This window comes from Sipha flava, unplaced genomic scaffold (genome assembly GCF_003268045.1).
Source record: "Sipha flava isolate LNK unplaced genomic scaffold, YSA_version1 65_pilon_pilon, whole genome shotgun sequence".
Lineage (NCBI taxonomy): Eukaryota > Metazoa > Arthropoda > Insecta > Hemiptera > Aphididae > Sipha > Sipha flava.
In genome coordinates, this window is record NW_020273605.1 from 1,290,977 (window position 1) to 1,303,501 (window position 12,525).

The following is a 12,525-nucleotide window of genomic DNA, read 5'->3' on the forward strand; positions in this document are numbered from 1 at the left end:
ACTATATAAGAATATAATATCTTCATTCTACAACTAACGTGATTTTAAAAGAAAATGTAGCACATGTCAAATAAAAAAAAAGTATGCTGATCGCCAGTTTCTCATCCCTGGTATAAAAAAAAATAATTTTTTGGACAGCATTTTAAAAGATTTTTTTACTTTATACAATGATGTATAAAATATTACAATAATAGTTCAATCATTTTTAACTATAAATACATTTTTTTTTAAATTTTTAATAAAGTATTAGCAATTAAAGAAAAAATTAATTAAATTTAATATGAGGAAGTTTTATTGAATTTCCAAATAATAAATGTTTTGCGGTAAAAATATTTTTTATTTATACAGTTCACTTAGTTAATAACAAGAATTTTTTTGTAATAAAGTTTTTACTTCTAATATTAATATAAATATACTAAAATAATTGTATTATAAAAAATAATTATTACCTATATTTAATTGAATGCAGAATATTTTAGAAGAAAAATATCCTTTACTATTACTTCCACCAACTAAAAATATACTATTAGTTTGTTCCACAAAAGTTACAGTATGTCTAGTAAGAGCAGGTGGTTGGACTATAGAATTTTGAGCTCGTAAAAACCATTTTTTTGAATGTACATTATAAAACCATAATTCATTTGACAGTTGACCATTTTTCAGCTTACCACCATACATAATGAATCCTCCAGTGTATCTAAAATAAATAATGATTTATTACATATTACATTATACATACATAAGTAGGTATATATATATATATATATATATAATATATAATACTTTGTCGCTGCATGGCCAAAGCGCGGTGCTGGTAATCGTTTTTGTTTGATTTCATTCATTATATGTTCATTATTTTCATCATTAGGAAAATCGTACTGAGAATTACGAGCATTCTAAAATTTAAAAAAATATTATTCGGTTAGTGAAATGTACATAAAGGGCTACAATAATTTTTTTAAAAATTAAAAGATAAAAATATGTTAGACATTGAAAAGAAAGTAATATACTTTCAAATAGGTTTGAGGTTTGAACAAATTCATTATTCTTTAAACTATCAATATTTAATTAAGTAATGCAAATAATTTACGTCATTTTGGTGTTCGAGGAATGTTGAATCATCAGCTAGCGATACAAAAATATCATGTAATACTGCTGACCATGGTTTGTTGCGTTTGTGTTCATTTACATGACTAGTATTATCAGAAGTTAAGTACTTTGATCTATTTGTTCCCATTGTTGTATCTCCTAATTTAGCAGTCATAAGAGCATTAATAGTGGCTGATCCAATAGAGTTTACTGTAGTATGTAAAGGATCTATTATGTACAAATTAAAAGTAAAAATGTACATTAAAATAAACACATATTTACTTATGAATGAAAAAATATTACCTATAATATTATAATTTTGGTCATACCACATGGAAGTGTTAAAACGAAATATGACAAGATCACCAAGAATATTATTTAAATCGTAGCCACCGAAAACATATAAAGAGTCTGTTTCCGAAATATAGACAGCAGAATGGGCAGTTCTTGGATGTATGCCTCCTTGATATAAATCATGCCATCTAAAATTTAAAATATAAAAAAAAAATATTTTATTTTATAAAAAGTATGTGATTCTCTAATAAAAATTTAAAAACATTTAAATATCAAACCTATTCCCTGTAGAATCTGAACTATTCAATGTGCAACTCATTCCTGAATAATTGTTGTGACAGTGACATCGACCTTGTTTGCATACTCCCCTGTGAGGTTCACCACATTTATCAGGACATAATTCAATACCGCAATCAGGTCCACCCCATTCATTATCGCACACACAAAAATTTCGAAGGCAAAATCCGTGACTTGAACAGTTTCTCGGGCAATCAGAAACATAATAAGAGGCTTCAAACCCTTCTAATGCATAATTTGTGTCACTAAACAACAATATTAACATCTGAAAAAAATCAATATCAAGTAATAACTCATAAATTATAATAATATAAATTTAATGGTTACATAATAAAAATGATAAAATACAAAAATGCAAATAGTACTTTAATAAAAATTACTATAAGTTAAACAGTAAAACAAAAATGTATTTGTCATATGGCGGTACCTATTTACTATATAAGACATATATTATATTAAGACATATTTGATTTAAAATTAAAACATGTAAGTCTGAATAACGTTATATAACCCATATTTTTTTTATATAGGCTAAGTGATAGATATAGATATAATTTATTCTTTGAGAAAAAATTGAAATAGATCTATTTACGGTTTTTTATGCTTCCGTCTCCCATAATCTCCTTAAATATAGTATTTATTACTATATTTTAAAAACCATTGTTATATTTAATTCATGTGATTCAAACCAAAATGTAGAGCAAACTATAATTGAGAAGACACTAAATTCGCATGTATTGTCTCCGTCTTAAAAACTTACAACGTAGCAAATCTGCGTTAAGTAGAATCAATTTTGTGTTGTTTAATATTAAAGTAAAGTGACTTTAAATCAAATTTAAAGAAAAGGAAATTATCTATGTTTTCATAAATTTTTTTAAGGATATTTATATTTTTAAGAGGATTTTGAGTTTTTTTAAAGTGTAATATTAACTATATACTTATAACTCGCTTAAAGACTTAAATATCATAAAAAACTTGAGTGAAGATATTTTTGTAATGTTATAACCATCAAGTTTGATAATAGAACACTTTATTTTAATATTCAAATTAACAATGTATCTTAAATCCACTAAACACAAAATAACAAATGAGAATATATTATGGTGTTCCAAAATCATCATTACATGTTCTATATGTAATCGGTATTGCTATTAATACGCGGCCTTTTCTTTTACTACATGTACAATATTTTACCGTAAATTTTTTTTTTTTTTTTTAAATACGTTACTTATTATATAAATAAATAAACAAATAAAAATATATACTTTTAAATTGTGAAAATCGATGATACATTTACAAGCAAATATAACTAGAAAGCAATTATATTTATGCAAACATTTATACTGAACAAAAATAATTATTAAAAAATAACTATGAGTTGCTATTTTATTTTTCATATTCAGTCGTAATTTTATTAAATTTTATGTGTTTTTGATGATGAATTTTTAAATCGTAACCGGTCGTACTTTACTAATATAATAATACTCTAGACTAAGCATTTATTTGTTTATTTATATATTAATTTACTATTGTTAACCATTTATTATTTTTTAATTTTAATTTAATTATTATTATTTTATTACTGAACTTATATCAACACAAAAAATAGGAAATTTTGTACATAAGCATTTACGCAAGCGCGTAGTGAAGTATCAACTAATTAGTGGTTGGTTTGATCAGTTAGTAGTAACCTATTTTATATAATATAATAAGCAAAATTTTGCTGGGTATACCACAGTGTAATCGAAATTAAATTAAAGATAATGCTAATTATGAATTAGGTATGTTACTGGTTGTAACAGCTAGATATATGGTAAAATGGAATTGTGGTTCTTATTGTTCTAAGAGTTTGTAATTTGCACCATAATAAGGGTATGTCGTTTGCACTATCCTCAGGTAGTTGAAAATATAATTTGTAATTTGAACTAAATTGAGTACCTATCTGTTTGTATGATCATCGAATTTTCGATAATTCCTCGGTATCCACTTCGACGTCGGGAGTAGATAGACTTAAATGATAATAATAATTTTTTGCCTAAAATAATGAAATTATTATACTGTTATCATAAATTATTTACTATTCTTATAAGGTAGCTTTGAGGTCAATACTAAAGTACCGTATAGATCTAGATGTAAATAAATTAAATAACGGCTCAGAATCTAAAACCTAAAATTCTGTGTTATTAGCTTCTTATACCTCGATAAATAGAAACTTGTACGTTGGTAATATCAAGATACTATCGAAATAATAATAAATTTTAATATTGGTGCAAATTACAATTCCAATTTCATACTACCTGAGGGTGGTCCAAATTACACATGTTGTATATATTTTAGGTTAAATTTGGTGCAAATTGACAACAGTCATTGTTCTAACTCGCAAATGATTGATGAGTAAAACACGTTAAGATAAGTCAATTGTCAACTTGGATATAATTAATATGAATATTATGACTTAATATATATCTAAGGTGACCATATATTTTTCTAGTTAAAACGGCATGAAAAAAAATGTATGTTCATAATTTTAATTATAAATTTTTATTTTTTTTATTTAATAATTATTAACAAAATTAAGTACTATTATGGTTTTAAGGAACAAAAAAATTAAATTAATTAATTACACTTTACTTATATAAGATAAGTGTCTACGCAAAGAAAACGGCCAACAACTACTGTAACACTGAAATAATGAACTATGAACAATAATTTTGTGTTTGCACTAATATTGTGTTTATATAATATTTAATATATAGTATATACTTTATTAGTGTAGTTATCTATCCCAACACACCACACACAGCCCCTGCCATTCGCCGTTGTTACTCATCACCAGGGCTAGGATTTGTATGCAATAGTATATTTTTTTTTGTGACTTCTGATTATTGATTTTATTAGTAATGTCCACGAATCACCTCATGATAAGATAAATGGTGGTGTTTTTATTTTGCATATTTTTGCATATTTTGGATAAAATGCATATTATTGCATATATTGAATAAAATTAATATTATTGCATATTTCGATTATAAGAATGCGAAAAATAAATGTCTTATAGTATAGTTCGTAATTAATATTTATAATTTAATATTAATATTTCATATTTAATTCTAGCCCTGCTAATTAAAGATAAAACTTGATTTTTTTATCAAATATAAATTTTATTTTATTTCACAATTATATTATATTTAGACAAATAAAAATAATTTTTTTTTTATAACTATATTTTTGTGTTTATCTTATAAAAATTTAAATGTATATTTTTGCATATTTTGGTAAATAAAATGTATATTTTACAATTTTTTATTGCATACAAATCCTAACTCTGCTCATCACTTACCACCATGCAGTGTATACACGGCACATGCACACATTGCAGTTAAATATAATAAAAACAATAATTTATGAACAAATTGAAATTGATCATCGTTATTTTTTTACCATTTCTGAAAACGGAACATTTTATTGTCACGAAGATTCCCTGGAGGACAACAGGACAAATATATGAAAAACGGGACATATGGTCAGTGATCATTGGTCACCTTATATACCTTATATTATACCTAACGATGAATTTTTAAATCGAAACCGATAATAATTTATAAATATAATAATAACCCACACTAAGTATTTGTTTATTTATTTGTATAAACTATTTATTTATTATAATTAATAGATTAATTGTATAATCAAGTTAAAAGATTAATTTTTACAAATAGCAATTTACTTTCAGGCAATAGATTATACATACTTTTAATTATTATGGGGAAAAAAACCTTAATTGTTTAATATACATGTTAAAAACCGTCTATGTAGTTGCCAAATTCTTGAAATGGACAGTTAATCCAATTTGTTCAGAAAAGTGCGTATTTCATTAATAAACAACGAACAGTTTTGTTTATTTCATATGCTAAGGTAATTGTCAGTTTTATGTTAAAGATATCGCTTTCAGAAAAAGTATACACGGTACATTAAAAAACTGATATGATATAATTAATAAATCCCAGCAACTGCCATGCAGCAACATTTTAATGAAATTACGATACGAAGGTAATAAAAATGTACGAACTCAGTGGAACTTTTCTTAACGGACAAATTTATTGGTTCCGGCATAGCCCTATTGAAATGATTGGATTACGCTACTCTAAATAGCGGGCACCTCTAAATAAAGGACGCGAATAGGTTTAGGTGATCCGATATGCTTAAATATATCTAAATAATGGACATTTTTAATCTATATAACCTATATAATATACCTATATCTCAAATCAGAATAATACTCAAGTCACATGTAGATCTATTGCGTAAGTGATGAAAATGTGAATGAAAATACATAATAAAACTTCATAAAAAGTAAGGGCTTTAAAATAGATCATGTGTGTTACCAATGGTTCTGCCGGGTCCATGCTAAAAATGTGCCCATTAGAGGTCCACTCATACAATCTGTAGAAATCGCTGAAAATTTGGGTGAAACTAATTTTAAAGTATCTAATGGATGATTAGAGACATTTCGCATAAGTCACAACAGTGTTAATAAAGCAGTCTGTGCGGAAAAAACCGTTGACGTTAATATCGTAGACCATTGGAATAGTAAATTAGTTGAAATGTGAGAAGGATTTTTTTCAAAAAATATTTTTAATGTAGGCGAAACAGACTTCTTTTTTTATGTTTAACCTAATAATGCGTCTCAAAGGCGAAAATTGCAGCAGAATGTAGGGTGATATTGAAACGCATGATAATTGGAAAAGCATTAAAATCGCGGTGTTTTAAGAACATTATTGTAAACTATCTTAGAGTAATGTGGAAGGCTAATCGCAAAGCTTTATTTTTATTAATTTTTCCCAATAGTGGACACCGGTCAATAACGAAAATTTTAATTGTCCTGTGAATGTCCGCTATTAAGAGGTTTTATAGTATTACAAAATTATAACATACAAATGATAGAGCAACCGATAACATTGAGTAAGAATGTGAGATATAAATACTATATCGTCAATAATTATTAAATTACCGCTAATCAGTTTTCTCATTTTGTCTAATACGGTGACGTTATGTATAATACCGACTTGTATAAGAACACAGGGGGCACAGGGCACAGGAAAAACTAAACATTTTGTAGTGATATATTTATTAAGTTGCTAAATATATACTTTAATACTAGGTTAAATATATGTGATGTTTTCTGTGTATTAAACTATGACATAATAATATCCATTTTTTTTCAATTTTTTTTTTTATGTCTACTTTCATAATTTATTTTAAAGATTAATTTGAAATATTTAATTGTTATTTTATAGTTTTTATCATAGGCAGGTATATACCATATTTTTGTCACGCCATTGTTTATTCACGTCTAATATTACGTCAATATTACAATACAACAAGGGGTTTATTATGGAGTAGAAATAATAAGAATTAAGACTTATTTTCTACATCAGACGATAAAAAATTATCACTCAGACTAGTAGTTCCTTTTTAAGATATTTGGTATAGACTCTCACTCTTTAAAAAAAAAGAAAAAAATTTGGTTTTGGTCATGATTCAATGCTTATACTTTAATTTGAAAAATTATTACTATTATAGTGTTACACGTATAAATTACAGATTGCAGTTTAATAATTAGTTTTTTATAATTTGAATAAAAAATGCAGAATCATTTTTAAAACAAAATAATAAAAAATTAAATAAAAATTAAAAATTTTAAATGGTTAATACTCATATATTAATATATAAATAAATAAATTCCTAGGCTAGAATAGTATTATATTTGTAAATTACGATTGGTTTCAAATAAAAAATGCATCGTCAGGTACAGTAGGAATTCGATTAACGGTCACTTTCTGTTATCCGTCATCGCTATCGTTAATGAGGCAATCGTGATAAACTCGTTGCGATGACTATCAAGCATATACAATTTTTTTCTAATATCCAACGTATGCGATAAACGTGACGTGAACGAACAAATAGAATTATTTTAAATTTCATTCTTTCAGTGAGTGACGAGTAACCCGGTCTTATGGCTACGTAAAATACGAAATATTGCGGCTAAAAAACCCGAACTTCAAAAAACAAAAGAAAATAACAAATTATTTTGTTTAAAAATATTAGTTTTAGTTTAGTAGTGTTTAATATGGTATGTAATATGTAGTATATATGATTATTATTTTTCTTTGAAAATACACACATTGTAAAATATATACATTTATTGCAAAATTAATGTTAATTGCCTTTTCGACTAACCGTTATAATTCTGGACCCAACAGTGATGGTTGATCGAGTTTCTACTGTGTATGCAAAGCTATTATATTCGCGAATGAATGTGAAAAAATAAAGGAAAAAATATATTGAGAAAAATTGATCACTTTACATAGAGATTTTTTATTTTAGGAGATCGTTTAATTAGCATTTATTTATTTCTATTTTTAAACTATTTATTTATTTATTTATATATTTTCAGCATTAGTCTATTTATAACATGAAGTTTAAATGTGAATTAAGGGAATAGAGTAGAAGCTTAATGCCAAATAGTTGATTATTATATACTACTGAAATAACTAGATATTTATTTAAAAAAAAAATCAATAAAAAAATGAAAAATACTTACAAAACCTGAAGATGCCAATATTGACTGGGGTTGATTTTTTCCACTATAACTTCCAAGAAGAGGTGAATTAAAGGAATCTCCATCATAAATAAAAATATAATCGTAAGAACATTCAGTGTTCAGAGTCTTGAACTCCAAAGTAATAAACTGATTTGTACTATTCGCTAAAAACAAATGAAATTAATTTAAGCATTAAATTTGCATAAAAATGAATAAAAATTTAAAAAGTAATGTGCAATTATTTATATGATTAATAATAGACAAATTAAAAAAAAAAAATGTTTTTTTTTTTTATTAAGATAATTTAATTATTTGTTTTTAAAAATTTAACGAATAACAAAATTAATCTACACATTTCAATAATCATTTTTTAACCCATTGTTTTTTTGTATATTATTATCTCCTTAAGGAATAAAAAAATAATATAAGGAACCTATGAAATGTTTTCTATTAGGTTGATTTGATAACATTGGTCAGATTAACAAGAGATCTAAACTATAGACACTCTATAGAAAATATAAATAAACCCTAACTAATATTAGAATCTCTGTCGAGCATTTTCATTTCTCACATACTTACGTAAAATATATTTACAATTCAAATATTTAAAATCAAGTAGCTTCGATAAATAGTATTTGAATAAAATTAAATTAAAAAACTCTTGTGTTACGGTATAAAATGATATTTAAGAATTTATGATGAATACAAAAATATTAAACTCTGAATGATAAATATTTATTCTAACATATCATTAAAGTTATTTTATGAATCATTTTCAAAATAGATGTACCAACTAAAAAATAAATTTATATTTATATAAATATATAATTAAGAGAAACGTTTCATAATATAATGTATTTATATTTGTATAGTGTAACTAAGACATTTTTAAAATATAGTTTCAATTTTATTTATTTTTAAATTATTATATTCATAGTCATTACTTGTATATTTTGATTTGTTTATTGGGAATTTAACTAAGCTATTTAGATTATCATTAATGGGTTTATATAATAATCATACGTATGACCCCATGTAATTATTCTGTAATTTATTATTGGCTGTACTGGTAACATATACAGTAGGTATTTGATTTGTAGATTAACTATATTTCTGACTTATTAAAATGATGATTCTATTTAGTTCAGTTTTAATATTTTTTTTCATGTTCTAATTAATTGTATTTATTGAATGTCTTAATCATGCATGTTATCATTATAAAATGATGTAAAATTGTACACATTATGTAAAAAAGGGCCTTGCCCATTAAATATATAAAATACAATAAATACATTTATTATCTAACATTATGCCTTGGTAATTAATCTTATTAACATTTTCTATTGAGATACAATTTTTACATTAAATATTCATACAATGTTTACATTACTTATAAATGTATAATGTACTAAAAATAATGAAAAAAGATTTGACAAATAAATATTATTCAATTAAGGTCTGATTTTAAATTTTTAATTAGATATTAATATTTAGTATTATATTAAAATGTTTAAGTATAGACACCATATGTATATATATTTATATATATTTGTATGCAGTGCCGGCGCTAGGTACTGCGGAGTCCTGGACATTAGCCTTTAGGATATAAAATTTCAATGTGTCTCATGGTATTAAGATAATAATTTAAAATTACAGGGAACCTTTAACAAGCGCGGGGCTCTGGACAAATATCCCATTTGTCCACTCCTAGCGCCGACACTATTTGTATGATGTATATTATATAATTAAAACTGGTATTAAACCTAAATACTGGTTTATATAAGCGGAGAAAAATGTATACTTAAACAGATTGTATAATTCAACCAATTAGTTTCTAATTCTAAACACCAATTTCTAAGATCAAAAAGGCAGAGTAGGCTGACATGCAGAGAGTCAATTGATAAGACAGGTTTTCATTAAAAAACAATCCATGGGAAAACTACAAGAACGATAGATAGATCAAGTAAAAATTACTGATTAATTAATCTGACTATTGAATAGTTTTTAATAAACTATTTAGATAAACATATTTATTTTATTTTTTTCATTACAGTGAATTCAATTTTTAATACAAATTTGATGATTAAAAATCATTTTATTTTTAAATAAATTATAATACGGCAATTTGATTAATAATTTTAAAGCCATCATTTAATATTTTCTTTATGTCAGTGCAACTAACAAGTGATGAAGAAAAAATGAAAATGTTTTAGTATTTAATGGTATTTAACCAAACAGATTACCTTTGATCAACCATTCGCAGTGGGTGTTTTGTGAGTAATTGGTTCCTGGCGGTCCATGGGTGATGATGCCATTGGCCTGTGACAAAATAGTACGGGTCTTGTCGCAAGGCACGTCGTTCGAACGGACAGTGTTCAGCAACAAGATGATTGCGAAAAATTGTCTGGGAAACATGGCAAACATTTCCCCCAACACGATCTAACATATTGGACAAGGAACGAACGCAAAACTCATCGTGCCATTGTGAGATGTAGTCCAGTGTGATCTAAAGTGATCTTGTATGACCTATTAAAACGAATCGGTACATCCACAATCAATAAGGAATAACATACGAAACCGATGGGCGGACGCGTACCTACATAGTCCCGTGCGTCACAGGAGTCGTTACAGGTGTATTGAATAAATATTTCAAAGTTGAATATCGAGTAAACAAAATATTTAACTTATTCATAATTCGGTTCATGTTCTTATCACACTGCATGTATTTTGATTTCAGAACCACTATCACGGTAGGCGTAACGTTATCACGTTGTCGTATTTGTGTGTGGACGAGACGTAAAAATCAATAACTTGCATTTAACATTCTCTTTGTTATAACAATAACGTGTACCGACGGTGATTCAACCGAATACTGTTAAGCAGAGCCGCTCTAAGGACTTTTAGGGCTTTGTGGCGAATTCATTTGGCGGTCCTCTCAATCATCGTGTTAATATTCAAGTAGAATTACAAAAAAAATACACAACAAAGTTTGAAAAATGTCGGTAGAGATACAGTTTTTAAAACCTCAACCGATCAAGGTCGTTTAAATGCATCGATACAATGAATTACGTTTTCTATTACTTCTCAACAATGTATTACCATTTACCAGATTTAATTTAAGTAACGTAGGTATTCCAAGATAATTCATGAATAGCTATAGAAAATATGAACTCGGATGTTTTCGTGTCCGATAGTTGTGATAACGAATTTCTACGTACAATTTGGATTAAATTATGTCGTTCTTCACCCTTACTTCAACAAAAACCATAATAAATATTTAGAAATTGGAATAACTAAAAATGTATCCTATGTTATAGCGCTTAAATATCAATTCAAATGAATTTTATTTAATTAAATTTATTGATATTTCATAAATTAAAATAGTTTAAAAATAATATATCGGTATTCTTGTCGTATGCGGTCTACTGTCCTTTCTACTTGTATGTGGTCTACTACCCATGTTTATGTAAAATATTCCTTAATGTATTATAAATTATACTGTATAGTGATGGTGTTAAACAAAAATAACAAGATTTAAATAAAAACTAAAAAACACAAAACCTATGTATTGAGTACATGGATATTATTTGCATCAGCCTATATACTGCGCCTCAGTATGGATAAATAGTGCACATACCAATAAACTTGATACACAGCTCAACTCAGCAATGAGAATCATAGGGCGAACATTGAAAACTACTCCTTTAAATTGGCTTCCAGTACTGAGCATTATAGCTCCTCCTGAGATCCGAAGAGAACAATCTCTTATCCGGGAATGGATATTAATATTATTATTATTATTATTTTTTAGTATATATTTCTGTTAATATTTACATGTTGCTCTACTCTGTCATACGAAACATATATAAGGATATTATTATTATATGTGGGTAATACGAAAAACTACGTGTCGGGGAAAATCAGAGTAATTAACATTTTATTTATTTAATATACTACCTCGGTAAATTTAGTAAATATAATGGTTATTAGTAGTGATGCACAATTATGTCGTATTTTGATATCGATAACAGACCAATTTTACCGATATTGATATGACAAAATAATATTCGATATCGAAATACGACATCGTAGGTAAATATCGAACATTTTATTGATATCGAAAATTGATATCAATTCCAATGAAAGTTCATTGGGTTATTGTCATATTTTCGAGCCACAGTAAACACACAAGAAAGAGTGTCGATTTCAATAAGTCCTCTTTTCTTAAAAAAAAGCTATGG

At 26.2% G+C, this 12,525-nt stretch overlaps 1 protein-coding gene across 3 annotated transcripts in view; it reads right to left on the reverse strand.

Annotated features, from left to right (window-relative positions):
* LOC112691701 (multiple epidermal growth factor-like domains protein 8) overlaps positions 1-10,998 on the reverse strand; it is a 28,184-nt gene extending 17,186 nt beyond the window's left edge. Inside the window, exons 1-8 of one of the 3 annotated variants that reach the window (XM_025566063.1) lie at positions 10,885-10,997; positions 10,528-10,810; positions 8,285-8,448; positions 1,662-1,945; positions 1,393-1,571; positions 1,091-1,317; positions 784-896; positions 450-697 (exon numbers count right to left, since the gene is read on the reverse strand). In XM_025566063.1, coding sequence (XP_025421848.1) covers positions 450-697; positions 784-896; positions 1,091-1,317; positions 1,393-1,571; positions 1,662-1,945; positions 8,285-8,448; positions 10,528-10,708 — 1,396 coding nt within the window. In that variant the 5' untranslated portion in view covers positions 10,709-10,810; positions 10,885-10,997. Of the gene's footprint in view, positions 1-449; positions 698-783; positions 897-1,090; positions 1,318-1,392; positions 1,572-1,661; positions 1,946-8,284; positions 8,449-10,527 lie in introns of all 3 variants that reach the window. The other 2 variants (XM_025566060.1, XM_025566061.1) reach the window with 2 other exon arrangements.
* Positions 10,999-12,525: the final 1,527 nt, after the last annotated feature.